This window comes from Penicillium canariense, assembly GCF_028826845.1.
Source record: "Penicillium canariense strain IBT 26290 chromosome Unknown utg000003l_segment0_segment0, whole genome shotgun sequence".
Taxonomy (NCBI): Eukaryota; Fungi; Ascomycota; class Eurotiomycetes; order Eurotiales; family Aspergillaceae; genus Penicillium; species Penicillium canariense.
The window spans coordinates 540,044-554,331 of record NW_026622730.1 but is presented as its reverse complement, the minus strand read 5'-3'; the positions used below and the strand labels follow the sequence as shown (position 1 = coordinate 554,331).

At 48.7% G+C, this 14,288-nt stretch overlaps 7 protein-coding genes across 7 annotated transcripts; 2 read left to right on the top strand and 5 right to left on the bottom strand.

Moving 5' to 3' along the window:
- Positions 1 to 236: 236 nt before the first annotated feature.
- N7482_005041 (putative short chain dehydrogenase/reductase) lies at positions 237 to 1,896 on the bottom strand (the record flags this gene model as incomplete). The annotated part of the gene is made up of 5 exons (XM_056687166.1): positions 237 to 457; positions 510 to 737; positions 797 to 1,144; positions 1,725 to 1,773; positions 1,849 to 1,896. The coding sequence occupies 5 exons, from the start codon at positions 1,894 to 1,896 to the stop codon at positions 237 to 239; spliced, it is 894 nt and encodes a 297-aa protein (XP_056542721.1).
- A 740-nt stretch (positions 1,897 to 2,636) lies between these two features.
- On the bottom strand, positions 2,637 to 3,047 carry N7482_005040 (uncharacterized protein; the record flags this gene model as incomplete). The annotated part of the gene is made up of 1 exon (XM_056687165.1): positions 2,637 to 3,047. One exon carries the CDS (start codon positions 3,045 to 3,047, stop codon positions 2,637 to 2,639), a length of 411 nt encoding a protein of 136 aa, XP_056542720.1.
- A 1,317-nt stretch (positions 3,048 to 4,364) lies between these two features.
- Positions 4,365 to 7,728, top strand: N7482_005039 (NACHT and WD40 domain protein; the record flags this gene model as incomplete). The annotated part of the gene is made up of 3 exons (XM_056687164.1): positions 4,365 to 4,599; positions 4,650 to 5,908; positions 5,968 to 7,728. The coding sequence occupies 3 exons, from the start codon at positions 4,365 to 4,367 to the stop codon at positions 7,726 to 7,728; spliced, it is 3,255 nt and encodes a 1,084-aa protein (XP_056542719.1).
- A 209-nt stretch (positions 7,729 to 7,937) lies between these two features.
- N7482_005038 (putative extracellular exo-polygalacturonase) lies at positions 7,938 to 9,664 on the bottom strand (the record flags this gene model as incomplete). The annotated part of the gene is made up of 8 exons (XM_056687163.1): positions 7,938 to 7,982; positions 8,046 to 8,120; positions 8,180 to 8,281; positions 8,351 to 8,539; positions 8,600 to 8,760; positions 8,815 to 8,873; positions 8,923 to 9,289; positions 9,355 to 9,664. The coding sequence occupies 8 exons, from the start codon at positions 9,662 to 9,664 to the stop codon at positions 7,938 to 7,940; spliced, it is 1,308 nt and encodes a 435-aa protein (XP_056542718.1).
- Positions 9,665 to 10,736: 1,072 nt separating this feature from the next.
- On the bottom strand, positions 10,737 to 11,528 carry N7482_005037 (mitochondrial pyruvate carrier family protein; the record flags this gene model as incomplete). Its single annotated transcript, XM_056687162.1, has 4 exons — positions 10,737 to 10,932; positions 10,993 to 11,129; positions 11,250 to 11,265; positions 11,335 to 11,528. The coding sequence occupies 4 exons, from the start codon at positions 11,526 to 11,528 to the stop codon at positions 10,737 to 10,739; spliced, it is 543 nt and encodes a 180-aa protein (XP_056542717.1).
- A 431-nt stretch (positions 11,529 to 11,959) lies between these two features.
- N7482_005036 (L51/S25/CI-B8 domain-containing protein) lies at positions 11,960 to 12,475 on the top strand (the record flags this gene model as incomplete). Its single annotated transcript, XM_056687161.1, has 3 exons — positions 11,960 to 11,970; positions 12,137 to 12,360; positions 12,417 to 12,475. 3 exons carry the CDS (start codon positions 11,960 to 11,962, stop codon positions 12,473 to 12,475), a joined length of 294 nt encoding a protein of 97 aa, XP_056542716.1.
- Positions 12,476 to 12,637: 162 nt separating this feature from the next.
- Positions 12,638 to 13,962, bottom strand: N7482_005035 (DODA-type extradiol aromatic ring-opening family dioxygenase; the record flags this gene model as incomplete). Its single annotated transcript, XM_056687160.1, has 4 exons — positions 12,638 to 13,101; positions 13,163 to 13,323; positions 13,384 to 13,556; positions 13,645 to 13,962. 4 exons carry the CDS (start codon positions 13,960 to 13,962, stop codon positions 12,638 to 12,640), a joined length of 1,116 nt encoding a protein of 371 aa, XP_056542715.1.
- Between the last annotated feature and the right edge of the window lie 326 nt (positions 13,963 to 14,288).

The window sequence follows — 14,288 nt, the reverse complement described above, 5'->3', positions numbered from 1 at the left end:
AACTGATATCCTGGGCTCCTTGCGTTTTCCTTATTACTTCATATTCCCATTCACATTCTCCTGTACTCTCTGTTTTTGTATATTTTCAAGGGGAACACCTGTGGGCGATCAAGTGATACAGCTGTCAGATTTCGCGCGTTACAATTGTATCAGATCCAAAGATGAAACTATTGGTATCTATACGATTGCGAGTTTTCTCACCATGCAAGACACCCCCCTCAGCTATAAGTCTACACTCATGCATATCCCAAATTCCAGAATGTTTCTATGTTCTTGCCAGTGTCCACATCCACATAGGCCGGGGGCTCTGCAAAGGTGACATGTTGGCCATGTACTTCTGCAATCTTGCCTGTCAAAGATTCATTCGACACAAATTGAGCTACTGCATTAGTGGCCGTTGACATTGGTGTGATGATCATGGACTTGAATAGATCAGAGTTGGGTGCGATATTGGTTTCTAGTTCCAGTAAGCTGAGGCGCCCTTGTGTGTGACATCGCAGTCGACTCACCGATCACAGCCGGAGCCAATGCATTGATACGAATCTTTTCAGCCTCAAGCCGACGAGCCAAAGACCGCACGAGACCGACCACGCCAGACTTTGTGGTTGCATATAACGGTGCTACTGGGAACGGATACAGGCCTGCATTGGAAGCAGTGCAGACGATCAAGCCGTTCGAGGATGCCGATGGATCTCGTGCCTCATTTTTATACATGTAGTAGGCAGCAAGATGTACAGCTATTTGACTTGGGGTTAGATCTCTTCCCTGTAGGGTCCAAACTAGACGGGTCCCGTACTGTATATGACTCCGACCAAGTTCACATTCATGGTTGTCAGATTCGGCCTTGATGGTCCAGTGTCGCTCTTTGCAGGCAACAAATTGCCCTCTTTCGAAATGCCGGCATTTGCAAAGACAATGTCGACTTGGCCTTGCTGAGCATATATTCTCTCAAAAGCTGCGGCTTGGCTTTCCCAAGAGGACACATCGCAATCTTCGAATGAAATGCTGGATGATGGAAACTCCGCCTGAAGTTGCCTAAGGATCTGGGCACCTGAGGTCTTGTTGACGTCGAGGATAGTAATATGGGTGTTGGGCTGGATGATAAAGTGTCGTGTTATACCTAGGCCAATGCCCGAGGCCCCTCCTAAGTGATAATTAGCGATGCTTGCCTGTATGGCTCGTTTTGAAAGTAGTAGATAATTGGTTACCGGTTACAACGATGCTTCTATTTGATGGCATACTGCTCCGGCTAGATTTCATCAACCAACACTGATGCTAGGATTCCTCTGAAATCTGTGGCGTCATATTTGGTATCGGCTACAGACACCTGGCTCTTCAGCTGCCCCTCTTCACTTTCCCCACATGGCTGTGGAGCAGGGGGATTTCCGGAGTACGAGCGAAACCCTGACCCATCCTTGCAGCCACAGCCACGGTTCATCTTTTCTGTACACAATTGACTCAAGCCTTTAATCCAATACCTGCTGTGGAATCTTCTGATTCTGAGTTTTGATCATTCTCGGCTGGATCTTAGCGGGTTCTCAACGCATGGTGCTGGGTATCTTCCGGACCCCGCACACACAGGGGTGCGGAATGAAACCTTATTTCTTTGCCATGCGAAATATATGACAAAGGCAATATATAGTGAACTATTGTACTCGCCGATGTTGAAGGCAGCTTGATAATTCCTTTCGACAGCATATCAGAGTCTTGTAGAAGTATCTTACTGAAGTCCCTCTTCACAAAGAAAGTATTATCGACGCAGATGTGCTTTTTCTGAGTCATCTCATTAATTCCAACAGTGCTATTTAAAGGGTTTTAAGTCCTTCGGGAAACTCTATGTTCTCTTACCGCGGTGCTGGCCCCTCGGTTGATATCCTTGCGGTCATTGCCGAGCATGCGGTCGGACTCAAAGTTCGCTTCACGCCCACCACAGGGCAGGTAATTACCATCTTGCGGCAGCTTTCGCTCCGAGTCCTGATGAACCCGTAAGACAAATAATCATGGAATTTATCCCCATCAATTGAGCGATTCACAAGCTACAACGCACCAGGTCGCCATTCGAGTTGAACCTTCCTTCGATTCATTCCGTTCGCCTCCAAATCTTCCATGAAGCTTGCAATGGCTGTTCTAGGCATAGATTTGAAACCGTAAATTCCTCTCTCAGCCGGCGTAGCTCCGTGGGGAGCCTCAGCTTAGAGCCTCGGGGTTTCCCCACGATAGGGCTCTCAGGCTCCATATTCCTTGCCAAAATGCTAACTCGGATTCATAGAACTCAGCTCACGACTGCGCTACGCATGCGTTGTGACTAAAATGATGTAATATCTATAGCATTCAAGGCAAGCATCTTGATTAGGGTACATAGAAGCTATAGTGTTGGACACCTATCCATAATGTGTAGTTCGGTTCGCTTGATGGCACAGGCAGGCAGTTCTCAAGACCAGACAGTCAGGCTGTAGCCTGAGCTATGGCAGCATATATATGAAATTAATGATGCTAATTTGCATTAGGTATGTATTCGGCGCGGTATCGGGCGGGCATCGGCTCTTACCAAGTTGCACTGTGTCATCCAGTTTGGAAATGGTGATGTCTTGTCTTCCTATTCCTCCCCTCTTTGTAATGAAAGAGAAATGGTTGAATCAGAACAATACTCCAATGGCCAATGCCACATGGGCGGGCCACAAGGTGTAGGTGATGTACTCTTGCGCTGGCGCATGCGGCTTTGTCAAAATCAGGTAGGCCAAGGAGACATTTCCTGCGACAAGGCCAAAGATGAAGGATTGGTTTCTCTTATGAATTGAAAATTCAGCGAGGTTTTTGCCCCACGCAGCTAGTCCCACGGCCCAGACGAAGAATAAAACGGAAGAACCAAGACCACGCAATACCATCGCGTTCATTTCCTCCCCCGGAGACGATGGTGGATTCAGGGGCGGACTTAGGAGGATGTGAGTAAGAAGAGCAACGAGGCACATAATGCCAAGACTGATAATGGCATAGCTGCGGGCCTCGAGTTTTTCGGACGAAAGTGTTGCCGTTCTTGCTTCTTTCATCTTGGATGAATGAATAGATATGTAGGCAGGCTAGCCAGGTTAGACGAGGTCCTGAGAGAAGAATCAAATTACGTCGAAATCGGCTACTCCTGGCAACATCTGAGGTATCAGTGAGGTAGATGAACGATGATGCATTAGAATCTGCCGAACGACTAAACTGAAAAGGGGCTTGGTCAGCTGACCAGACCGTAGTACTAAACTGGGAAGGCGCTGGTCATGATGATAACCAAGCTACAACTTGCTGCGTGTGTAACAACTCCACCTATTATCCAGCTCGCTACTAACCTGCTTTAGTTAGCTTCTTGGGGCAGATAATCACTGTAGGACACCGTTTTTCTGGTGCCCTATCTGGTTGCACCTACTACATCTAGGTTTAGCCCTCTACGCAGGCTGCGTAGGCTGCGTATCCTTCGCTACTTGCGTAAACCGCTGGTCTCGCAGTTTTGGCTGATGTTATATTACGATGGATCTTTCTCGTGCCTACAAGAAAGACACATATTTACTTGTAGATATAGTTCTCTGTAGCCCAAATAAATTACTACATGCTCTATGTAATTGAGTATGTCGCGTGCACCGAAATGGGGACGATATTCAGATGGCATTGGACCATCTCAAAGATCTGATCTCTGGTTCGTCGTAACCTAAGAACATAGGAATTTATGTGCGGCAGCGTCAGTCTGTTCACTACCTATTCCTTTGTGAGTTCCCTCGGCGCAATAATTCCTAGTTCAGAGCAGCGACTCACAGCCCAGGTACATATATGGGTAACACGCTCGAAGCTGGGTTCATAGGCATGGGATTGCGGATGGGCTATAACGAATGAATTATGCGGAGAGATGCTGTTCACAGTGTCTATATATAGCGTTATCCAGATTATCTACCAGTGCAATATGCCCATTTACCTAGGAATTACTTCTTACTAGCCCCAATATCTCCTAAGCAGGCTTTGAAGGACTACCGGTGCTCGGGAAATTGGATGAGTCTACTAGATCATAGTCCGCTATAAGGCGATAAGTGCATCCTTAAGGAGGCCACTATGACCAATCCTCATCTCTTTTGTGATGCTCCAAACACTTTGCCCCGGGGAACTGGTCGCACACTCCTAATGTGGCTCTCGCGGCCGGCAAAACCTTATTCCGATAAGTTATACGGCAGCTACCCCGCATCCCCGAGTAACATTGCTGCGCCTATAAACTTTTTTGGCCGCCAGAATGGCATCCACTGATGTATCATTTAGTGGCTCGAACTCTGGGTGGCAAGTTGGAGTCAACCATGGTTCCATCAACTCTGAGGGTACGAGTACTTCACTAGATCCTGATGTTCAGTGCGCTGGCTGACCACAATATAGATGTCTTGGAAAAGCTCCCAATTGCCCATGGAGCACAATTTGGCTCATATATGGATCAGCACGAGGATGAATGTCTCCCAGGTACTAGGGTTGATCTTCTCCGCGAGGTTGAAAATTGGGCCAAGTTGTCGAATGGCAGATGCATCTTTTGGTTGAGTGGAATGGCAGGGACGGGCAAATCAACAATTTCGCGTACAGTTGCACGTAAATTACAAGAGCATAAATTGCTCGGTGCAAGCTTCTTTTTTAGAGAGGCGAAGAGGACCGAGGGAATTCCATGAAGCTCTTCCCGACAATCGCACGCCAATTAGCCCGTCATTTTCCAGAGCTGGACGTTCGAGAGACTATTCGCGCTGACCCGGATATCGCCACGAAGTCGTTGAAAGAGCAATTTGATAAACTAATTCACCAACCGTTCGTGAGACTCCCAATACCGGAGACAAAACTAACGACGGGAGTAATCATCATTGATGCGCTTGATGAGTGCGAACGCGATGACGAAATTTCGATCATACTTGGGTTACTCCCGAAACTACAAGAAGTGCGGACAATAAACCTACGGGTTTTTCTTACGAGCCGACCCGATTTGCCTGTCCGCCTGGGATTTTCGAAGATAAAGGATTATCAGTATATTGCTCTGCATGATATGCCAGTTGCATCTACTGAATATGATATATCTTTGTTTTTCAATCACCACCTTCAAAATATCCGCATCGATCAAGAGCTTCCTGATGACTGGCCAGGCCCAGAGAGCCTCCGAAGGCTTGTGAAATTATCTGTTCCACTTTTTATTTTCGCTGCCACTGTATGCCGCATATTCAAAGATCCCCAATGGGACCCTACGGATAGTCTTGCCACTATCTTCGCTGGTACTGAAGGGTCTAAATTTGATAAAACTTATTTGCCCGTACTGAACCGAGTTCTTGTCAACCAAAGCGGTAAGGAGAAGCTAAATCTGATTCAAGATTACCGAAAAATATTGGGAGCAGTCGTAATGCTTGAGAGCCCACTTTCGGTCTCGGCAATTTCGAAGCTCCTGGATCTTTCTGAGAGGCTCATCAACCGAAGACTTGGTACATTTCAATCAGTGATATATAAACCAGAAGACAAAAGATTACCTGTATCGACTTTCCATCTATCATTCCGGGATTTTCTCATTGACATTGAAACGAGAGAGAAAAGTCCTCTCTGGGTGGATGCAAAAGAGATTCATCAATACTTGGCTGCACGATGCTTTTCGGTTCTTGAGGGACTGAGAAGGAACATTTGCGGCCTTCCGAACGATGGCACTCTGAGTGTGAAAATTGATGGTGAATGCATCTCACCTGAATTGAGATATGCTTGTCGTTTCTGGACTCAGCATCTTTTACATGGCAATGAGCCAAAGTTGCTGTTTCCAACCGCCTTCAGCTTTATTCAGAGGCATTTGATTCATTGGGTGGAGGCTATGAGCATTCTTAATACGCTGAGCGACGCCGTACGAATGATCGAAGCGTTTCAGAAAGTAGTGAATGTAAGCTACAACTGGTATCTGAAGTCCAAAATTCCTACTCACTGATTTGACTCACATAGCAAGGTCATATGGACACCAGATCACTCAAATTCTTGAATGATGCAAGACTGTTTATTATCAAGAATAGTCAGATTGCCCAACTCGCGCCACTTCAACTGTATTCCTCAGCCTTATTGTTCACCCCGACAAGTTCAAGTATACGAGAAACATTTAATAATGACCTACCGTCGTATATTAAGACTTCTGCAGTCATTCAGCACAGTTCAGGTGCCGAGCTACTTACTCTCGAGGGGCATACTGGACCTATATCGTCAGTGGCGTTTTCTTTTGACAACCAGCTAGTTGCATCTAGCTCGGAAGATTGCACAGTACGGCTTTGGAACAGCCATACTGGCGCCCTTTATCTGACTCTCGTGGGTCATTCTAAGGCCGTTCTTTCCGTGACCTTCTCTTCTGAAAAACAGCTTTTAGCGTCAGGCTCAGCTGATAAAACAATTCGGTTATGGGACACAGTGACTGGCGCAACGCAAAAAATTCTCCTAGGCCATCTTTGGTCCGTCACTTCAGTCGCGTTTTCTCCTGATGAAGTTCTCTTGGTGTCTGGCTCGATAGATATGACATTTCGAATCTGGAATGTTACAGACGGTTCATTGAGGACGACTGTGAACTGTCCTACAGGGGTAGCATCAGTGTTATTTTACCCTGACAGTGTTCAAGTGGTATGTTGTCTTCTCGGAGATGCAGCCATTCCGAATAGAAAGAAAGTTTTCCTATGGGATATTGCTACAGAGAAAGTCACCGATCTGTCCGAACGACTTTATGCATGCAACTCGTGTATGACATTTTCCGCAGCTGGGGAGCTACTGATTGTCTCCTCACGTTATATTAAGGACCAGGTATCGAATCACCAGGTGTGGAATCTCACTAGAGGTGTTATGGAATGGAGCTTTAAAAGTGAGAGCAAATATACGATGGAAGGTGGCTACAGTCGTGTCACTTCGATGGCATTCTCCCCCAGAAGCCGACTATCAGCCGTTGGATCCAGTCATGGGATAGTCGAACTGGAAACTCCTGCTGGATGCACCACCACTTTGACTGCCTCCGGAGATAATGTCGGGGCAGTAAAATGTGTCTCCTTTTCCCATCATGGTCTATTTCTTGCCTGTGGCTCCCATGACTATAAAGTTCGACTGTGGGATTCCACCATGAGCCAATCAACGCAGACCTCCGATTCTCATGTGCGACCCCCAAGACCGATATTGTCTATGGAGTTTTCTCCCGATGGTCATCTCCTGGCATCTCGTTCCAGACACAACACGATTAGCATCTGGGATTCAAACACAAGTGCAGTATGCCACGAAATTCATACGTGCCCAAAACCGATTCTGTTGTCCTTTTTGTCTGGTGGCCGAGTCTGTGTGAAGCAATCGTGTGAAAATGAAGAGTTTACCCAGGATCCGGCTATACGCCAGATGCGACATTCTTGGTCTAAATTAAAACCGGCTTCTCACATGCTATTCTCACCAAATAGCCAGTTTCTTGCCATTCGAAAGGAGGAGAATATAATCATTATTCTTGAGGTTGCAACAGGCAGGTTTGTTGTGTCGTCATTAAAAGCTGACGAAGACATTCCAATCTGTGAATCAACATCAGTAGACACAACCAGGGTTTCACTTGTTTCTGGCTGGGTCATGGTTGATGGCGAAAAGAGCCTATGGCTTCCACGGGAGTATAGGATCGGGTGTTCAGCGGCGAGAGGAAACTCTTTAGCAACTATACATGCGTCAGGACGAGTCTTTTTCATTGAATTTCATCTATAATTACTTAGGCAGTTCTCAAGCCAATGTTACTCTGTGCTCTAACCATTAAACTTTCCATCACATGTTACTATAATCACTACCCGAATGTTACGGGGCTTCCTTCGAACTTTAGGCTGGTTGCGGTAAGAATACCATTTCGTTACATCCGCGTCACCTGCTTCTAAATAAACCAAATACCCCCACATGATCATTTCCTATCAGTCTCCCTTCTAGCTGGAGGTGGTGCAATTAACATCCAGCAAGCTATCATCGACCTGTATGAATGGAATCAAATCAGCTCTGCCCAGCTCTGGATTGGAATTTAGGCAACAACTCACATTTTTGCAAGTAAACGAGTTGTCTCCCGAAGGGCTAGTGACATCGATTTCAGTGGCGTAGATATCCGAGCAAACCTAACAAAATTAGATATTTGACACCTCCTCTTGGAGAGGGCAGGCTTGCATAAACTTACATCTGGGCTGGAACAGACAATTGTTCCGACCACGGGGTCGTATTTGCCAGAGGTTGTGCCCTTGATATTGGTGAAGTGCACATCAGAGATGGTGAGGCTACTCTAATCAATTCAAGACAAATCATTAGCTTTGTCAAGAGAACCATTGAAGAGAATTGATAGATTACGCACGGGGTACTCATTGCAGAGGGTGAGGTTACTCTGTCCGTAGCACTGGGTGACTTCAATAGCGTAATCGACATTGTCAATAGTCATCATGTCGTAGGTAATGTTCTTGACGCTACCCGAGCCTCCTCCGCCTTGCAGATCGGTAGACAGAGCAGAGGAAACACCAGGCCAGACCTTGATGCGAGCACCATCCTATTTTATTTTAGCTTTTGCTGTATATGAGTTGAGAGCCACGTCCATCATGGCACTTACAGATGCATTAAACATCGAAATATTGTAAACAAGAACGTTCTCGACAATATCGACTTCGCCCTTGTACTGTCCAAGGGAACCAACAGAAATACCGTGGGAACCATTGCAGTGGAGGTTCTGGACAACAATGTCGGTAACATTGGGCTTGAAAGAGACGCAGTCTGGGAAAAATCAGCTTTGCGGGTACAGTTGAAGCACTGACACAGATGGCCTACCATCGCCGTTGTTAATCACGGAGTCTTGAATAACAATGTTCGTCGACCGGTAGAGATCCCTACCCAATGTCAATAGCTTTCCTAGAAATTCAACCGTGAACAGCCTACCATCCATCAGTGTTCTTAGCCGTATGGGCGCTCTTGCTATACCCAGAAATATCAATGCCCTCAAAGAGAACATTCGACGAGTTGGCAACAAAGTGGTACCACTGCGGTGAGTATCGAAGCTTGAGAGGACCAATAGTACCTCCCTGTAGCCCAATAATGCCAACGAGAATTGGTCGCAGAATGAGAGCATCCTCGGCATACAAGTCATACCAGACCTGTCCATTGCCATCGAGTGTGCCGTCGCCATAGACGTTGACGTCTGTGCCACCGAGCTGGAAGAAAGTCGTCGCGTTTTGATAGATTTGCTTGAAAGCATTGGCCTGCCAGTAATCGGTGTCGTTGGTGAATTGGACTGTGCCCAGGATTTCTACAATGGCGTGGGTTGGCTATGATATGATTTGGGAGGGTCGGTTTGACAGAAGGTATACGTACCCAAATCCACATGCTGAAGGAAAGTCAAATCCATTGCCTTCCCCACAGTATATGTCTTATCAGCATCAAAGACGACCTTGCCACCGTTATTGCATCTCTTCAGGGTCGACAGAATATTAGCCGAGTCGTCCTTCCCATTGCCATGGCTGGGGACATGGCAAGTCTTATGCCGGGCGTGGCTGGCGGGGAGCGGCTTGAATGGATGATGCGGGTGGCAGGCATCAGTTCTTGAGTACGCATTGGCTTCAACAGCAACACCAAAAAACAAAGCAAGGCCAATGGCCTGTGTTAGTAGAGTCGGTACTTTCATTCTGACAGTCAGCGATGGCAATTAAGACCAGGAATATAGCTTGCGAGCTGAACTGGAAAGATCGGTCAGACGTGGGAATCTCCCCGCGGCATATCGTCCTTATATATTATCCGTTCTCGACCTAACTGACTCCCTCATATTCGCACAATGGGACATGTGCGCTGGCGCTAGCAGCCTCCGTGTCGCGTCTCGGTGGGGTAAACTGGCGGTGCCGTCCTTTGTCCGGGGAAACGGGCTTGCGGGTTGTGGGGAAGCTGGAGGGTGAAGCCGGCATGGGCATTGAATTTGTGTCTTGTTAGCGAAGGACCCGGAGATTGGGGACCTTTCGTTTCCGTGTTGGAGATTATAGCGCCGGTCTGGTTGGAGGAAGATCTGGCGTGCATTCCGCCGATTGGGAGGAAAATCCCGGCTAAATCGACAAGGGTTGGTGAGCACTGGGACCTGCGTATGTTGCAAGGTCTGTGGGTACTTTGGCAGGAATTAAACTAATTATTGCCGAAGAATGTTTCGCGTAGTGCATTGATTGTAGGATGTGGAGGGGTTTTGTCGGACAGATGTTACTGTTTATATAGTCCAGTGGAGCGCTTTATACAATAGGATCAAAAGTTTAGAACCAGTGCCGTAAAAAACATCCAAACTCCGGTGGCTCAGCTTCGTCTCTTTAGGAATGTCTTTTCTGAATGTCATTTTATCACCTTTCTAGATATCTTCTAAATGAACTCTGAGTACAGTTCAGGAAATTTCCGACCTTTCAATCAAAATCTTTTCAAGGGTTTTTGGACTTTTGAGGTGCCACTGTCGGCTCTACGCCCTACTTCCAGACAACCGGCCATGAAAAACAGGAACAATCACCTTGCATGGTTATATGTACAGCGGGTTTTCATAGACACAACAGATCTCAGCGCAAATGGAACAGACCATCGATAGGGTCCCAGATAGGTAACGCTTGTCTCAGAATTTTCCCTAAAGGGTCCCCTCGGTTCAACTCGAGTCTTTCTATAAATGCAAAGCAAATGTCCATCCAAATCTTCCAATACCCGCACCACCACCTTCACTGCCATTCGATCTTTGTTTAGGCAGTCTTCTCGCTAGCAGCCTTCACAGCCTTCTCTGCCTGGTGCACAACGGCCTTGGCAGAGTCGGCGGCCTCGTGCTCGAGTTCCTTAGCAGCCTCAATGGAGGATCCCTTCTGGCTGCGCTGCCACAAGAAGATACGGGAAACCTGAACAACACCAACGCATCCGAGGAAGAAGTTGACGGCGGCAAGCCTAGGGAGAGTTATGTTAGCTGGTGACTTGACGAGACAATGCGAAAGAGATAGGACGTACAGGACGTTACGGGGCTTGATAATCAAGCACCAGCGAGTCCAGATGGCACCGGTGGCCATGAGAGCACCGTTCTGAGTGAGGGACAGCTTCTCAGCCGGGCGGTTGAAATCGGAGATACCGGCGATGACCAAAGCCCACTATTCACGAAGAAAATGTCAGCCATATCCTTTCCATATCGTCCAAGTATATCGGTCTCTATTGTTTTAGGAAGAATAGGGCTTATCAGAAGGGGGCGCTGGATAGGGTCATAGTCGTACCTTCATAACGGGAGCCCTATGATGCCAATATTAGTATTCATCTCAAACGGTTACAAACACAGCTCCATTCAATGATTCAACCTACCAGAAGTGTACAGTCTTCACACCAACTGGGCTGTTCCACAAGCGCTGGAAAACGTTCTGCTGTTCTGCGGCACCGGCCTCGGAGCTCTGGAAGCGGAAACCCTGGGCACCCGGCCGGCGGAATGGCGCAGAGGCATTGCGATACGCAAACCGGGCATTGTTGAGGAAGCGGAAACCCACGCGAGACGACGACATTGTGTCTTGCTTGTGGTCGAGGAGTGGAGCGGAGCGGTTGAGGTCGAGATGAAAGGTTGGGGGTACGAGAAGAAGGGCGGGATCGGCCGGTGATCGGGGCGAGCGAGTTTTCCGTGTGGTGAGTCAAGTAGACACGTTCACCACCACCACAGGTGGTCGAAGATATAGATAATTGTCAGATAGCGATAGCTCAAAGCCCTCTCAGTCAATCGACAATATCCCACCCGTCTTTCGTCGCATCGCAGGCGGTCCTGTTCCGGCTGAGGTAAGCATCTGCACTAACCCGTTTCAGGACTAGCGGAAGTGTCTCTTCGCTGGGCGAATCACCGCCGCTGTGAATAATGCCCTCCGGCCTGCCTCGTCTGTTTCGTGATACCCCTCGGCCTTTACGCTTCCCCCATTCTTCGATTGCTTCTCGTTTGCCATTCGCCATGTCGGGCAAGTATGTCTTCACCAAGGGTCTGAAGGAGCTCCGCTTCCTCTTCTGCCAGACCTCTGAGCAGAGCGCTGCCACAAGGCATGTCCACCATCCCGTTCCAGTTCCCTCGCGCCCATTGCCTATTCCCGGATGATACAAGAGGCCATTGGCTAACACGGTCTCGTCGGAGCAGGTCCTTCCTCAACCGCGCCTACCCTATCATGAAGAAGCACAACCCGCACACTCCCATCCTGATGCGCGAGGCCTCGGGCATTGAGCCGCGAGTCTTTGCCAGATACGGTACGAAAACACCCGACACATTGCGCGAGATATCAATCTCCAAGATTAACAAAACTAATGGATTGGCTGGATTGATTACAGAACTTGGCAAGGAGACCCAAGAGGCTCTCTCGGGTGAGTTTCCCTGCGTGATCCGACCCTACTGGACTCCCGTCGCTGACTTTGCACAGGCATGTCTGCCTCGCAGATTGAGGAGCGCATCACGAACCTGGTGAAGCAGACTTCATAATAAATTTCACTACCAGCATATCTCCCTCTCTATCATTCTGCCATGTTCCTACCGCGCGTTTCCCTCCAAATCCTATGTACCTATACATGAGATCGAACCCATCAAAATCAACGATTCTCAACCCGTGATATGCATTCTATTCAAGTTGTGTGCCTACATCCGCTATAACGAAGTGCTAGCATTACTCAGTTCCCCAAACCGATACTGCGCCCAGCTCATGCTGCCTTCCGGTAACGTCCACAGCCTCTTTCCCATGTCCTCGTGCGCGGCGCCCGCACCAATGTGAATAGGCAGCAGGTGGTCGAAGGTTGGATGAGCTTGGCGTGCATCCGGACGCTTCAGAAGATCACTCAGGGCCTGCTCCCGCTCGGCCGGTGCCTTTGTCACGGCTTCCTTCAGGGCCTCGTCGAAGCTGACGGCGTATGGCATGGGGCGGGGTTTGCCGAACGTAAATCGCAGATCGCGCAGGTTATGCACGGCCATGCCAGAGACGATAATGAGGATATTTTCCTCACGCAGGCGGGACACGGCCTGACCGAGGCGGTAGTGCTGGTTCGGATCCTCGGTGTTGAAGAGCGATACCTGTACCACAGGAACGTTCAGTGGGTTCGAGTCGGGCTCGAACGCTGCTTGGTTATCAGCCTTGCGTTGCAGACTATGGCTCTAATTGCAATTCGTAGTACGTACCGCACTTGAAGCTCGCCCAGACTCCGTGGTCCAGGCCGCGCTTTACGCCCTGAGCATCGATGCCGGCATCCTTGAGCGCGTCCAGCACTTTGTGCGCCACTTCCTTGCTGCCCACGTTGGGGTACTTCTCCTTGTAGTAGTGGTCGGGGAACCCATAAAAACTGCGCGAACCCATTAGCCATCGTCCATCTATCCATAGAGCACCTCGCTCTGGCACGTACTCATAGATCAGATCCGTGATCTCAGCAGTGTTCACATAAATAGTATCCCGTCCACCCTGCCAATGCGCCGAGAAAACTACCACGGCACGCGGTTTCACCTTCGTCGTGATCTCGCGCCCGATCTCACCCAACTTCTTGTACGCCGGGTGCTCGACGTCATACATGACGTTCGGCTATGCAGATATCAGTACATACTCCGTTCAATGAAGGCCCGGCAGTAGCATGGAAACAAACTCACCCCCCATGGCTCAGGAAGTAAACCGGCGTCTTCATCTTACCACCCGACAACTCTCCAATATCAGAATGCCCCCGAGCTCGCGCAGCCGATGCAGCCGCAATTGACGTAGACGGAGACGCAGACGCAGACAACGGTCCCGCTGCCGAGCGAGCGGCGTTCGAGGACGATCCGAAGATGCGGCGGAAGACGAACAGATTGGCGGTGTCACGCCAAATGAGTGCAATCAGCACGGCGACGAGAACAGTAAGGGTCGAGAGAAAGAACAGCCGCCGATTACTGGTACTGACGTCTGCAGAGTTCCTTGTTGGTGGGGTGTTCTCCTGGTGCGCTTCCGAAGACATGTATACAGCCGGAACTCAAAACCCTGCAAGCAGTGGCGCCTGTGGCGATGGGAAAAGCAGCAGCTTATATTTGAATTCTGGTAGGTACCAGATACTCGGCAAGCAGACCCGAATTGATAAAGCTAGGGTCCTATTGCGTATAGCGTAATGAATAATTAGACGCCGACCCAGTGGTTAGAAGTCTAAATCCGCGTCGGATGTACAGCGTGCCGATGCATAAGCCGATCGGATTGGTGTTGTGTCAGCGCGGAATGGGCCCGCACAGTTGCCTCTGGAAGCTAGCAGCATAACTAGCCACTGTGAAACATAGTCTATGAGATATACGG